The following is a 16,494-nucleotide window of genomic DNA, read 5'->3' as shown; positions in this document are numbered from 1 at the left end:
GGTTATACTCCATTTACAGCTATTATGAGATATTGGCTATATTCCCTGTGAGGTACAATATACCCTTGTAGCTTATTTTATACTTAATAGGTTGTGGAAGCCCAATTGTGAACGATCCATCTGCAAACGGAGGCATCAAATCAAGGTCTCTCAACAAGTAGAGGGAGAAAAGTAAAATCTTGCAATATAATGGAAAAATAGTATTGTTAAATAAGGGTAATAAGTATGCTACCAGCTCCCATTTATTAAGCACCGTATATACCTGGCATCGTTCCACTAGGTGCTTTTCATAAATTATTTCTAATCCCTGTAAGAACCCTGTTTACAAATGAGGACACTCAGGCTCAGAGGGATGAAGTAAATTGCCTGAAGTCGCAACAAGTTTCTTAATTCCTCTGAGCAAGTTCCCAAACACCATCAAGTGTCCAGTACTTTGGCAATCAAAAGGTGTCGTTAACTCCAACCCCCGACTGCAGTCAGCGCTCACTTCTGTTGCGGACGCAACTCCAAACCACATTTCCCTGATGCACTTGGCTCTTCCGGGGCCGCTGCTTAGTGCGTGGTTGGGCTTCTCTCTGACATAAGGATTCCAAATACCTACTGGGGAGGAGTAAACATAACTCCGAGTGTGACACAAATCGCTGGGTATGTGACGTGAGTTTCCCCGACGCACGTGTCAGGAGGCCTCAGCGCTGTAGCTCACCTCGCTGAGAAAAGGAAGCCAACTGCAGCCTTTTCTGCCAACAGTCTCACAGCAAGCCAGCACTGATGTCTGCTTTATCGTAACGTTTGTACCAGAGAGAGAATTGAAAGATTAAATTGTTTACATGTGTTACATAAACTGATGTAAAACACGGGTCTGCACATGCCCACAGAGGACCTATTGTTCAGCCAGAGCAACCCAAGCTGCACGAGGTCACACGTGCAGGAAGAGGATTCTTACACACATCACAGAGATATATGTTGACTCACAGAGGGAACCCATGAGAGCTTGGGTGCCGATGACAATCAAAACTGCTTTATAGGATTGTGGGGTCTAAGTAATGTCACACATTAAGTGTACACCAGGTGTCAAGGACAGGTTCCAAGATCCCAGAAGGCCGGGAGAGCCACTTTGAAAAATGGTTCACCTGCTTCCTCCCATCCCTGTCTCTCCCTGTCCTCTCTCCCAGGCTTTCAGCAAAGCTGGAGTACACAGGAACGTGCTTCAGGGACATTCAGCTCCCTAGTTGGGATCTGACACCCAGAAGGGAAGCGTGACACACAGATGAGGGACCCTCCACCTGCTAAAGGGGAAAGCTCTAAATTCAAAGAAACAATCTATTCCATGTCCTCCATTTCTGAAATTCCAGGGGATAGCCCCAATTCAGCTCTATCCAGCTGTGGTGTCCTGGGCTAGCCACCGTGTGCTTCTCTATGCCTCGGATTCCTCACTTATATAGCAGGGATTGGGCTCACTGCAAGGACTAAGTAAGACAATTGCAGGTAAAATACCTCGCACAGTGCCTCACACATAGAAGGACCGAAGAGCCCACAGTGGTAGGTTTTGAAAACGGAGAGCAGGTCGTGGATGGGGTTCTGGCCCTTTTCAGTTAAACCACATTCCCCCATCCTCCCACCAATTGTCAGATGTCATCCTTTTCCTACCTTCTCTCTTTTCCACAAAAATTTTCCTGGTATTCATTATACACCAATATGCAAAGGATGAATAAAAACCAAGTTTAGGTGTAATGATTCTCTTCAATAAACATGAATTAGCTGCTTATTGTGGCAGGCCAAGAGACAAAGAAACAAAAAAATAGTCCTGACCCCAAGGAATTGCCAGTTGAGTAGTGGAGCAGATAGGAAAATGAACAGATAATGACAATTCCGCAAGATAGTAGCCATAAGTGGGGTAGGCGTGGGGCAGGCACGGGGTACAACAGGACACAGAGGAGGCATTAGAAATGCCCACACGAGCCAGTTAAGCCCCTGATGCACAGCTTGAGTCGCCGGCCACCCACTCACCCCCAGAACTGCCTGGAGGAACATCCTTACTTCCCTTCTTCCAGACACCACTGTGCAAGTAGCAAGCCCCTGCTCCACGCTTACACCAAGGAGGAACAGCTGACCTGGACAGGTGGCAAATGCCATCTCAGTTTTGTCAGGTCATTTTTTATCACATTTGTCAACCTCTTCGCAGCTCCTAGAAGCCCACCAGATATAATATCAGGAAACATCCGGATGCCCCTCGCCAAGGAGTGGGCACATATGGTGCACCATTGGCTGACGTGAGAGCCCCATGAGCTCTGCTCAGGAGATGAGTACTGAGCAGGGTGGCGGAGGCAGCCCTGAGTAACGGTGCGTATTTATAGTTCCAAACTGGGGTTCCCCCAACTTCACATCCTTCACCTTGTTCACAAGAAATGCCACAGAGAAAGATACCAGTGCCTCTCTCACCTGTCATACACAACTCCACTAATTGGAGGCAGCCAGTGGATAGTGAGGGACAGGGGGGTCTGCCCGATGACCATGGGTGGGATGGGAATGGGGGTGGGCTTTCGGCTTTGACTCCATTGCTGATATACAAGGTCCAAATAGCAGTGCATTCGGGCCACTTGGTTAGGGGTGAAGCTGTCAGTGCAGTCGTCATCTGCAGAGACAAAAAAGGGAACAAGAGAGATGGAGGTTTTAACCTGCAATGTCCACCAAGGTAGGGATAGATTTTGCCAGGAAATATCTAGGCTGGAAGTGGGAAAGAGAAGGCAGAGAAGAGCACTGGCTTATCTCTAAAGTTAGTTGGGCTTGATGTTTACCTTGACGTTGGCCAGAGTGAGACTCACGCCCAGGGGTTCAGGGTTGCTCTGAGATGACATTGCTTAATCAGGAAACCACAAGATGGCAGTATTTCAGCATATGGCCTTTTAATTCGTGAACATGTGTGGAGTTTCAGACACCTGCTTTATGTCCAGTGACTTTGGCCCAGGTAAGTGAACATTCGGAGATGCTCAAGAGGAGAGAAAGCCAAAAAGTCAAGCAGGCAGCAGGACTGGGAATGGTGATCCTCAACTTCCTTTTAGAGCTGGTAAAATTTCCTATTAGGTACACTTTTCATAGGGTTAGAAAAGGAGTTATCTTAGCTTCCAGGCCTTCTTCCATGAAGGCCCACCAGTGAAACACTCCCTTCTGCTTCTTAGATGTTTCCTCTGTCCACTTCAAAGGTGGTGCCTAAATAGCTCTGCCCTCCGCACCCCATTGTCTGGTCTCTCTGCCCTGGCAAGGGCCACTGTGTGCTTGTTGGGAGAGGCAAGGATGCTGGTCCTTATGAATTTGATGTACCTGAATCATGCACCAAGATGAGACTTAGATAGGAATATATTGATGGGTCACTGACAGGACCAGCTCAGCACTTTTTCTTCCCTGCAAAGGCATGGTCAGCATCTGTCACTTATCTTTTCTTTCTTTTTTTTTTTTGGATAGTTATCTAGAACTTATCACCAACAAGCCCCTGGATGTTGTAGAAAAATTACTTCCTTCCTTCACCACTGGAATAAGTCATCAAATCACATCAGTCCTTAATTTTAGGGATAAATTTAAGTTCATTAGTGAAAGGACAAAGTAGAAGCATAATCCAAGACAACAAAACCAGGACCAAGAAAGTACCATTTTTTAAATGAAACAGCACCATTTTCTGTAGGCAAGCTAAGAATCAGCCCTTGTCTAGTGTTGGAAGAAGAGAATCTGATACTTTAAAAAATGACACAACAGAAAAAGGAACTCTGAGCTTAAAATTAACCAGGGCCATCTTCTTGACCAACTTCAAAAATAGTACAAAGAGCCACTTTGAACCAGAAACCTCTTTCTCCATCACCTTTGGACTCTCCTTCAGAGTAAATCCCTACGAATATGGGAAAGAAGCAAAATAACCCAGTTCTAGAGGTCAAAGGGCTCTCAAGAGAGCTTTTGGCTTTTTCCCTCTTTTTAACTGAGATAGAAATATGCTTATCTTTTCATTTTTAGTGGAGGAGAATCTAGTCAATGAGACCCTTGATATTTCAATACTTAAGTTCTTCAAAGACATGAAAAAAAAAAAAAAGAATATGCCATGACAAATACACTTCAACTCTCTGGCATGAATGACTGCTTGATAATCCTCTCTAATTCCCATACCTCCACCCTCCCAGCCCCAAAAGGCTCCCATGTAATCTTAATAAAAAACAAAGACATCAGGAGTGTTGTGATACCTGTATAACTCATGTAGTTGCTGAATGGAGCCCCTGGGAAGTGGGTGAAGCCACAGGTGTCATTGATAGGCTCTGGGTCCTGGCACAGCTTACTCTTGGGAGTGGGGGCAGTGTCGGCACAGAGGTCTCCTGTATCCATGGACGGCACCGTCTCCCTGCAGGGGTCGTCACAGGATTCTCTTTCACTGACCCCTTTGAAGACATGGTAGAGTCCCAGGACATGCCCCACCTCGTGGATCATGATGTTGGTGTGGCCAGGCATGCCATAATAGGCTGGGTTGAGGACAACACCACCTGTAATGGAAGGTTTGCAAAACATCTCTAAGCATGTAATGAATAGCCACCCTCTGTCTTCTGATAAACACTGAATGTTCAATTCCAGCCTCTAAGGGGGTGCTTCATAACTTCTAGTGGCATTCAGTCCCTGGTCTTCCCTCTGGCCACAAATACCTTCTGAACCAATCAATAAACATGTCTTTAACCTCTGTCTTGGGTGAGTGCTGTATTAAATGCCAGGGATAACAATACAGACAAGGTGACATGATAGAGGGCCAGGATTCTCAGCCCTGGCTGTGCATTATAATCACCTGTTGAAAAATACAGATGTCCAAATGCCAGCCCCAGTGAAATGAATCCAAATGGTTGAGGATGGGGTACATGCCTCAGTATTTTTTTAAACTTCTGGTTGAGAGCCATTGGTCTAACTGAAAGCACATGGGATTCTCTGAGGACTTGAACAGCTATCTGACCTTCTAGAAGCTCAGTTTTGTTGTCTGTAAAGTGGAGATGAGAGCACTCCTTTTTTAAAACGTTTGGCACATTGAAGGAGTTTAGTAAATGACAGCTGTACATGATGCTTCTGATTTTATGACCCCTAATCTCAAGGAGCTAACAACCATTGAGACAAAAGACAAGTCCAACTGAACTACCATGAAATTCTGAATGTCATGGGCACTATAGGAATTTGCTCCACTCTCATTCCTCCCAAATCTCCCTGAGAACACCAAGGGAGGTGTTTCAGAGAAGAGTTCCATCCATTGCATCCAATCTGGTCTTAGATGAAAGACCTAGTGGTATCACTGTATATTACAAAAGAAAAGGCTAAGGGTCTCTGACTATCCCAACTTCTATCTGTCTAGTTCCCAATCCCTGCTTCTCTCCTCTCCCCATGGAAGACTTTCCTTCTTCACCCCTAAACATTGTTAGGATCAGACCCATCTTCACCTCCAGGACCTGGAAGAGGGAATGTCAACAGCCCTGGATCAACCCTCTGGGATCCAGAGTCACCCTAGCTATATTTCCAGGCTGATCCTGCCCTTGTGTCCCAGATCCAATCCCAGTTCCCCAGACTTGCTTCATTCCTCCTACCTAAGTCCTCCCTGTATCAATAGTCTGCTGAGTATAGCGGACCCCCCAGAAGAATAGCCCTGCCTTTCTTTTGCCAGATCATATTCAATATGTCCCATTCCTGAACTCTATACCTACAGACAACCCTATAGACAACTACATACATGGTTTTATGGGCAGGATACAGTCACCAGGGTATCTGGTGCCACACCCATTGGTTTCTGTAATGGGCAGCTCAATCTGCCTTTTTAGTGACTACCATATTGCAAAGGGCAGTTTCTAAATCCAAGTTCTAGTTTCTTCTAGTCTACTCAGACATGTTGACATTAACCAAGCCATGCTTAGACTTGTCCTGAGATATATTGTCTACTTTCACATCTAAAACAAAGCTAGACCTCATCTCCCTTGTTTATCATTTCTATTACTTCCAGTAAACATTCAACATTATTATTTTTTCCTTTTATAAAAATATATTCTGTATAATTTTATACATTTGTGCATCATTATTATGTCAACCTATAGGTAAAAATTAGTTTGAAAACAGATCTATTTCAAAAACATCCAGGGTGTCCAGTATTTGAATAAACCTGGTAAAATGAAATATTTCCATCTTTCAAGATGCCTTCCGCTTCATGTTTACATATCCAGTTTCAGTAATAATTATCATCAAAGTTATACACCATTATGCTCTCAGTTCTCTAACAGCAATATCGACCTTCACATCAATGAGGATTCTAACAGAACACGTTTTTGTTCTCTCCAAATTGCCTATACCAATTTGCCAGAATCAAACTTTGAAAGGCTACAACTTGCCTATAAGTTTTCAGTATCTACGCTGAGTAGTTTTTCCCAAATTGTGTTCATAAATTCTGGTCCTGGGTGATTCTTTGCAAAAAAAAGTAGTATCAGTGGTTAAATATGCTTGAGGAAAGAAAGGTAGCATGCCATACGTCCTCTGGAAGATTCACATTGCACCTGAGAACTGTTTTGTTAAAGGTGCTGAAAAGTCCTGCAGCAATTTTGTTTAATCCTTTGTGCCCCAAATTTATTTGAACACAGAACCTGTTTGGGGTAGAATACTTTTTGACATATGGAATACTGAATTACTCAGAGCGCAATGCATGAAATACTACCAAAGACCAAAAAGCTTCCCAATCAATAGTTATTTTCTATCCATATTCTTGCCCCTGAGCAAATGTCAAATACCTCCTCATCCTATGGTAAGTCCAAGACAAGTTCTCTTGGGATCTCCTCTAGCAGCAGAGAAAGGAACTAGAGCTGAACAGAAATAAGGTTCCAGGAAGAAGGGCTAGCAAAAGTAGCATGTGTCAAAGACATAGGCTGGGAGTGTGGCCTTGGGGCACTCAAAGTGGATACGAGCATGGTCATGATAATAGTAGGCTTCTTATCAACCTCTAGAAGTCTCTGCCTCAAGTCCAAATGAGATTTTTCCAAATCTAAAAATATTCACTGTCTCTTTTCAATAAACCTGGTTATTTATAAGAGGAGGAAGAAGCATAAACATGCAAATCCTCAGCCCTGCCAGCAAATCTCCTCCATGCCAAGGACAATTGGCCAGAGTTCTCATCCACAGCACCCTTAATACACATCCCCAAAGCAGGAGAATATAGATTTAACCATACGGCACTTAAATTTTAATGAAAAGCATAAGCCTTTGAACACATTTACTGACAGTTATATTTTTGATTCCAGAGAGATGATACTTCTAGCCCCAAGTCATCTGTATGGAACACCTAGTAATGAGCTTACCTACTATATAATTAGAATAGTGCATACTCTCATTCAGGAGTAAGTGCTGTGTACACCAACCTATGTTAAGGAAAAAGGTCAAGACCCTGGACCTCTTACAGTAATTCTGTCCAGTAGACACCAAGGTTATAGATTAGAACTTAAGGACTTTGAAATGTGGTCCTGACCCTGACTAGCTGTGTGACACTGGCCCTGCTCTTTAACCTTTCCCAAGGTCTCTTCTGTAAAGTGAGGGGGCTACACGGGCTTATGGCTAAGAGTCCTTCCTATTCTCCTCCTGTGCCTCTGAGAGCTAGCATGCAGGACGGAGTGAGACAATCATAAAAACCATGTGGAGAAATTTGTGTTATGGACCGTCACCACCTCGGCTTGGTGAGCTGTGTTCCCAGACTCCCATCTCTCAGTAGCCTGAGGAGAAGGGGAAAGGCTGGGAATGAGCAGCCGCAGACATCTACTCTCTATCTGCTACAGATGGTCAAGTGATACACTCACTGCCTGTTCATCCTCACACCCTTCCCGCAAGTGTGTGCTCTCCTTCCTCTCTCCTGAGCATGGGCATCCCACACTGCTCTCAATCCCTCTTTATTCCAGCTAAAACAAACTGGTTAAGTTATTAGGGGAGTGGGTTTTAATCACTCAGAGACACACACACTGATACACCCATATGGGGAAGAAAGACACTAACTTATTTCATGGTTTACTTTATAAAAGTTCTTTCACATTTTGATGAAAAGAACACACACACACACACACACACACACACACACACACACACACAAACCACATGCTCATGCCAAAGTCTGAGTAAGGCATAAGACTCAAAATCTAAAGAGGAATGTTGGTCAAAACTTAAAAAGAGGAAGGTGAAAACTTTTCATTAAGAAGGAAAAAGAAGAGGGTGTGGAGAAAAGGGAACCATCCTACACTGTTGGTGGGAATGTAAATTGGTACAGCCACTATGGAGAAGAGTATGGAGGTTCCTTAAAAAGCTAAAAATAGAGCTACCATATGATCCTGCAATCCCTCTCCTGGGCATGTATCCAGAAAAAGATAAAAACTCTAATTCGAAAAGATACATGTACTCCAATGTTCATAGCAGCACTCTTTACAATAGCCAAAACATGGAAGCAACCTAAATGTCCACCAACAGATGAATGGATAAAGAAGATGTGGTACATATGCACAATGGAATATTACTCAGCCATAAAAAAGAATGACATAATACCATCTACAGCAACATGGATGAACCTAGAGATTATCATACTAAGTGAAGTAAGTCAGACAGAGAAAGACAATTATCATATGATATCACTTATATGTGGACTCTAAAAAAATTATACAAATGAACTTATTTACAAAACAGAAATAGACTCACAGATATAGAAAACAAACTTATGGTTACCAAAGGGTAAAGTGGGGGAGGGATAAATTAGGAGTATGGGCTTAACGTATACACACTACTGTATATAAAATAGGTAAACAATAGGGACCTACTGTATAGCACAGGGGACTATATTCAGTATCTTGTAATAACCTATAATGGAAAAGAATCTGAAAAAGTATATATATATATATATATATATATATATATATATATATATCTCACTTTGCTGTACACCTGAAACTAACACAACATTGTAAATCATATTTCAATTTTAAAAAAGGAAGGAAGAATACATGATATATAATAAGTAAAAACCGAGTCCCAAGAGTGGCAACTCCATCCTGTCCTCTCTGTCACTTGGGTTCAACCTACCCTCACAGGGAAATGAGCAATACTTTTCCAGGAGGAACTTAATAGAAATCAGGAAAAGATAGTACAAAATGCTACCTTCCAGGACTATTTTTAATATTCAAGCAAACCAGCATCATCTTCTGAAGTGGGTACTTATGCCCCACACTTTCCTCCATTTTCGTTACAAACAACACGGGTCATACTCCAAGAGGTTACAAGTGGTTACTCCTTACACCATTGCACAGAAGCCTCTCTCACACTAAGTGGCCTTTGGAGTGACCAGGGCTCTTTCTTTGGCTGTGGACTCTCACTGGAAATGCATTGATCTTTATTTAGGAGGACATTCTTTAAAAGTGCTAAGGCTATTTCCCGATCTGTTCAATGGAAATAACAAGAGTTCCTACCTCAAAGGGTTGTTATAAAAATTGAAGTATTGATAGTAATGCAGATAAATAAGCATTTAGCTTATTTTCCAGAACAAAGTAATTCAAAATGTGTATTAGACTATTGTCAATATTATTATAATTACATAATGCAGCCTGGCCACACACACTCATTTGCTCCCACCCCTCACTGGCTCCCACCTAACCATCTTCATTCACCAAGAAAATGAAAGCTAGGGTCTCACCACAAACTGGGCAGACCTCACAGAGTGATACCAGACATCATCAGGCAAGGCAGACAAATACCCTCACATAAGGAGCTCTGATTTGCCTCTAAGCTTCTCACACTTTGTTTCCATGTTCTGATCTTAAGACCCAGGGACACCCAGAAGACAGAAATGAATTGGACAGAGTTGCAAATAGACAAGTGCCCATTCTCTTCATAGACAGCATATTGACATTCAAAAATTATTTGCAGTAGCCTGAAATTAGTGACTGTGGGAGGAAAGGAAATCTTAAGGGACTGGGACAGTAGGCTTAATTCTTCATAGACCTTGCTGGTAGGTTCAAGACCCCTTTTTATGTAGTGTCAATAACCTTTTCCTTCCTACTTCTCCAGTTTTAGAGACTATAATTATCATTTCCTACACTCAAAACCACTGTTCATTTTTGTCTTTTCTCATCTGGAAGGATAAAATTAAAACAGGGAGGCCAAGATGGCGGAAGAGTAAGACGCGGAGATCACCTTCCTTCCCACAGATACAGTAGAAATACATCTACACGTGGAACTGCTCCTACAGAACACCCACTGAACGCTGGCAGAAGACGTCAGACCTCCCAAAAGGCAAGAAAATCCCCACGTACTTGGGTAGGGCAAAAGAAAAAAGAAATAACAGAGACAAAAGAATAGGGATGGGACCTGCACCAGTGGGAGGGAGCCGTGAAGGAGGAAAGGTTTCCACGCACTAGGAAGCCCCTTTGCGGGCAGAGACTGCGGGTGGCGGAGGGGGGAGCTTCGGAGCCACGGAGGAGAGCGCAGCCACAGGGGTGCGGAGGGCAAAGCGGAGAGATTCCCGCACAGAGGCTTGGCGCCGAGCAGCACTCACCAGCCCGAGAGGCTTGTCTGCTCAGCTGCCGGGGCGGGCAGGGGCTGGGAGCTGAGGCTTGGGCTTCGGTGCTAGCCGGGAGGGAGTCCGGGAAAGTCTGCAGCTGCCGAAGACGCAAGAGACTTCTTCTTGCCTCTTTGTTTCGCGGTGCGCAAGGAGAGGGGATTCAGAGCGCCGCCTAAACGAACTCCAGAGACGGGCGCGAGCCGCTGCTATCAGTGCGGACCCCAGAGGTGGGCGCAAGCCGCGGCTATCAGCATGGACCCCAGAGACGGGCAGGAGACGCTAAGGCTGCTGCTGCCGCCACCAAGAAGACTGTGTGCGAGCACAGGTCACTCTCCACACCGCCCCTCCCGGGAGCCTGTGCAGCCTGCCACTGCCAGGGCCCCGTGATCCGGGGACAATTTCCCCGGGAGAACGCACGGCGAGCCTCAGGCTGGTGCAACATCACGACGCCTCTCACACCGCAGGCTCGCCCCGCCTCCTCCGTACCGCGCCCTCCGCCCCCCGCCCCCCCCCCCCCCCGTCCTGAGTGAGCCAGAGCCCCCGAAGCAGCTGCTCCTTTAACCCCGTTCTGTCTGGGCGGGGAACAGACGCCCTCAGGCGACCTACATGCAGAGGCAGGTCCAAATCCAAAGCTGAACCCCGGGAGCTGTACGAACAAAGAAGAGAAAGGGAAATCTCTCCCACCAGCCTCAGAAGCAGCGGATTAAAGCTCCACAAACAACTTGATGTGCCTGCATCTGTTGAATACCTGAATAGACAACGAATCATCCCAAATTCCAGAGGTGGACTTTGGGAGCAGGATATATTAATTTTTCCCCTTTTCCTTTTTTTGTGAGTGTATATGTGTATGCTTCTGGGTGAGATTTTGCCTGTATAGCTTTGCTTTCACCATTAGTCCTAGGGTCAGGTCTGTCCGTTTTTTTTTTTACTTAAAAAATTATTTTTTCCTAATAAATGTTTTCTTAATAATTTTTCCTTATTTTCTATTTTTAGAAATTAAAAAAAAATTTAATAAGTTTTTTCATATTTTTTATTTTAAATTAAAATTTTTTTTTCTTAATAAATTTTTTTCTTAATTTTTTTTCTTATTTTTATTATAAAAAATTAATAAACCTATTTTTAAAAATTAAAAAAATTTTTTTCTGAATACATTTATTCTTAATAATTTTTTCTTATTTTTTATTATAATAGCTTTATTTTATTTTATTTTATCCTCTTTCTTTCTTTCTTTCTATTTTTTTCTCCCTTTTATTCTGAGCTGTGTGGATGAAAGGCTCTTGGTGCTCCAGCCAGGCATCAGGGCTGTGCCTCTGAGGTGGGAGAGCCAACTTCAGGACACTGGTCCACAAGAGACCTCCTAGCTCCACGTAATACCAAACAGCGAAAATCTCTCAGAGATCTCCATCTCAACATCAAGACCCAGCTTCACTCAACGACCAGCAAGCTACAGTGCTGGACACCCTATGCCAAACAACTAGCAAGACAGAAACACAGCCCCATCCATTAGCAGAGAGGCTGCCTAAAATCATAATAAGGCCACAGACACACCAAAACACACCACTAGACGTGGACGTGCCCACCAGAAAGACAAGATCCAACCTCATCCACCAGAACACAGGAACTAGTCCCCTCCACCAGGAAGCCTACACAACCCACTGAACCAACCTTAGCCACTGGGGACAGATACCAAAAACAACGGGAACTACGAACCTGCAGCCTGTGAAAAGGAGACCCCAAACACAGTAAGATAAGCAAAATGAGAAGACAAAAAACCACACAGCAGGTGAAGGAGCAGGGTCAAAACACACCAGACCTAACAAATGAAGAGGAAATAGGCAGTCTACCTGAAAAAGAATCCAGAATAATGATAGTAGAGATGATCCAAAATCTTGGAAATAGAATAGACAAAATGCAGGAAACATTTAACAAGGATGTAGAAGAACTAAAGAGGAACCAAGCAACGATGAAAAACACAATAAATGAAATTAAAAATACTCTAGACGGGATCAATAGCAGAATAACTGAGGCAGAAGAACGGATAAGTGACCTGGAAGATAAAATAGTGGAAATAACTACTGCAGAGCAGAATAAAGAAAAAAGAATGAAAAGAACTGAGGACAGTCTCAGAGACCTCTGGGACAACATTAAACGCACCAACATTCGAATTATAGGGGTCCCAGAAGAAGAAGAGAAAAAGAAAGGGACTGAGAAAATATTTGAAGAGATTAGAGTTGAAAACTTCCCTAATATGGGAAAGGAAATAGTTAATCAAGTCCTGGAAGCACAGAGAGTCCCATACAGGATAAATCCAAGGAGAAACACTCCAAGACACATATTAATCAAACTATCAAAAATTAAATATAAAGAAAACATATTAAAAGCAGCAAGGGAAAAACAACAAATAACACACAAGGGAATCCTCATAAGGTTAACAGCTGATCTTTCAGCAGAAACACTGCAAGCCAGAAGGGAGTGGCAGGATATACTTAAAGCGATGAAGGAGTAAAACCTACAACCAAGGTTACTCTACCCAGCAAGGATCTCATTCAGATTTGATGGAGAAATTAAAACCTTTACAGACAAGCAAAAGCTGAGAGAGTTCAGCACCACCAAACCAGCTTTACAACAAATGCTAAAGGAACTTCTCTAGGCAAGAAACACAAGACAAGGAAAACACCTACAATAACAAACCCAAAATATTTAAGAAAATGGGAATAGGAACATACATATCGATAATTACCTTACATGTAAATGGATTAAATGCTCCCACCAAAAGACACAGACTGGCTGAATGGATACAAAAACAAGAACCATATATATGCTGTCTACAAGAGACCCACTTCAGACCTAGAGACACATACAGACTGAAAGTGAGGGGATGGAAAAAAGATATTCCATGCAAATGGAAATCAAAAGAAAGCTGGAGTAGCAATTCTCATATCAGACAAAATAGACTTTAAAATAAAGACTATTACAAGAGACAAAGAAGGACACTATATAATGATCAAGGGATCGATCCAAGAGGAAGGTATAACAATTGTAAATATTTATGCACCCAACATAGGAGCACCTCAATACATAAGGCAAATACTAACAGCCATAAAAGGGGAAATCGACAGTAACATAATCATAGTAGGGGACTTTAACACCCCACTTTCACCAATGGACAGATCATCCAAAATGAAAATAAATAAGGAAACACAAGCTTTAAATGATACATTAAACAAGATGGACTTAGTTGATATTTATAGGACATTCCACCCAAAAACAACAGAATACACATTTTTCTCAAGTGCTCATGGAACATTCTCCAGGATAGATCATATCTTGGGTCACAAATCAAGCCTTGGTAAATTTAAGAAAATTGAAATCGTATCAAGTATCTTTTCCGACCACAATGCTATAAGACTAGATATCAAGTACAGGAAAAGATCTGTAAAAAATACAAACACATGGAGGCTACACAATACACTACTTAATAACGAAGTGATCACTGAAGAAATCAAAGGGGAAATCAAAAAATACCTAGAAACAAATGACAATGGAGACACGACGACCCAAAACCTACGGGATGCAGCAAAAGCAGTTCTAAGAGGGAAGTTTATAGCAATACAAGCCTACATCAAGAAACAGGAAACATCTCGAATAAACAACCTAACCTTACACCTAAAGCAATTAGAGAAAGAAGAGCAAAAAAACCCCAAAGTTAGCAGAAGGAAAGAAATCATAAAGATCAGATCAGAAATAAATGAAAAAGAAATGAAGGAAACAATAGCAAAAATCAATGAAACTAAAAGCTGGTTTTTCGAGAAGATAAACAAAATTGATAAACCATTAGCCAGACTCATCAAGAGAAAAAGGGAGAAGACTCAAATCAATAGAATTAGAAATGAAAAAGGAGAAGTAACCACTGACACTGCAGAAATACAAACGATCATGAGAGATTACTACAAGCAACTCTATGCCAATAAAATGGACAACCTGGAAGAAATGGACAGATTCTTAGAAATGCACAACCTTCAAAGACTGAGCCAGGAAGAAATAGAAACTATGAACAGACCAATCACAAGCACTGAAATTGAAACTGTGATTAAAAATCTTCCAGCAAACAAAAGCCCAGGACCAGATGGCTTCACAGGCGAAATCTACCAAACATTTAGAGAAGAGCTAACACCTATCCTTCTCAAACTCTTCCAAAATATTGCAGAGGGAGGAACACTCCCCAACTCATTCTACGAGGCCATCACCACCGTGATACCAAAACCAGACAAAGATGTCACAAAGAAAGAAAACTACAGGCCAATATCACTGATGAACATAGATGCAAAAATCCTCAACAAAATACTAGCAAACAGAATCCAACAGCACATTAAAAGGATTATACACCATGATCAAGTGGGGTGTATTCCAGGAATGCAAGGATTCTTCAATATACACAAATCAATCAACGTGATACATCATATTAACAAATTGAAGGAGAAAAACCATATGATCATCTCAATAGATGCAGAGAAAACTTTCGACAAAATTCAACACCCATTTATGATAAAAGCCCTGCAGAAAGTAGGCACAGAGGGAACTTTCCTCAACATAATAAAGGCCATATATGACAAACCCACAGCCAACATTGTCCTCAATGGTGAAAAACTGAAACCATTTCCACTAAGATCAGGAACAAGACAAGGTTGCCCACTCTCACCACTATTATTCAACATAGTTTTGGAAGTGTTAGCCACAGCAATCAGAGAAGACAAAGAAATAAAAGGAATCCAAATCGGAAAAGAAGAAGCAAAGCTGTCACTGTTTGCAGATGACATGATACTATACATAGAGAATCCTAAAACTGCCACCAGAAAACTACTAGAGCTAATCAATGAATTTGGTAAAGTAGCAGGATATAAAATTAATGCACAGAAATCTCTTGCATTCCTATATACTAATGATGAAAAATCTGAAAGTGAAATTAAGTAAACACTCCCGTTTACCATTGCAACAAAAAGAATAAAAAATCTAGGAATAACCCTACCTAAGGAGACAAAAGACCTGTATGAAGAAAATTATAGGACACTGATGAAAGAAATTAAAGATGATACAAATAGATGGAGAGATATACCATGTTCTTGGATTGGAAGTATCAACATTGCGAAAATGACTCTACTACCCAAAGCAATCTACAGATTCAATGCAATCCCTATCAAACTACCGCTGGCATTTTTCACAGAACTAGAACAAAAAATTTCACAATTTGTATGGAAACACAAAAGACCCCGAATAGCCAAAGCAATCTTGAGAAAGAAAAACAGAGCTGGAGGAATCAGGCTCCCTGACTTCAGACTATATTACAAAGCTACAGTAATCAAGACAGTTTGGTACTGGCACAAAAACAGAAATATAGATCAATGGAACAGGATAGAAAGCCCAGAGATAAACCCACACACATATGGTCACCTTATCTTTGATAAAGGAGGCAAGCATATACAGTGGAGAAAAGACAGCCTCTTCAATAAGTGGTGCTGGGAAAATTGGACAGGTACATGTAAAAGTATGAAATTAGAACACTCCCTGACACCATACAGAAAAATAAACTCAAAATGGATTAAAGACCTAAGTGTAAGGCCAGACACTATCAAACTCTTAGAGGAAAACATAGGCAGAACACTCTATGACATAAATCACAGCAAGATCCTTTTTGACCCAGCTCCTAGAGAAATGGAAATAAAAACACAAATAAACAAATGGGACCTAATGAAACTTAAAAGCTTTTGCACAGCAAAGGAAACCATAAACAAGACCAAAAGACAACCCTCAGAATGGGAGAAAATATTTGCAAATGAAGCAACTGACAAAGGATTAATCTCCAAGATTTACAAGCAGCTCATGCAGCTCAATAACAAAAAAACGAACAACCCAATCCAAAAATGGGC

At 42.0% G+C, this 16,494-nt stretch overlaps 1 protein-coding gene across 1 annotated transcript in view; it reads right to left on the bottom strand.

Annotated features, from left to right (window-relative positions):
• Positions 1 to 16,494, bottom strand: part of PAPPA2 (pappalysin 2) — a 320,327-nt gene that overhangs the window by 162,428 nt on the left and 141,405 nt on the right. The window contains exons 4-5 of the mRNA XM_007165366.2: positions 4,224 to 4,517; positions 2,440 to 2,632 (exon numbers count right to left, since the gene is read on the bottom strand). Of these exons, the coding sequence (XP_007165428.1) occupies positions 2,440 to 2,632; positions 4,224 to 4,517 (487 nt within the window). The remainder of the gene's footprint in view (positions 1 to 2,439; positions 2,633 to 4,223; positions 4,518 to 16,494) is intronic.

Source organism: Balaenoptera acutorostrata, chromosome 1 (assembly GCF_949987535.1).
Source record: "Balaenoptera acutorostrata chromosome 1, mBalAcu1.1, whole genome shotgun sequence".
NCBI classification, from domain to species: Eukaryota; Metazoa; Chordata; class Mammalia; order Artiodactyla; family Balaenopteridae; genus Balaenoptera; species Balaenoptera acutorostrata.
The sequence above is the reverse complement of the archived record's forward strand: the minus strand, read 5'-3'. Positions and strand labels throughout refer to the sequence as shown.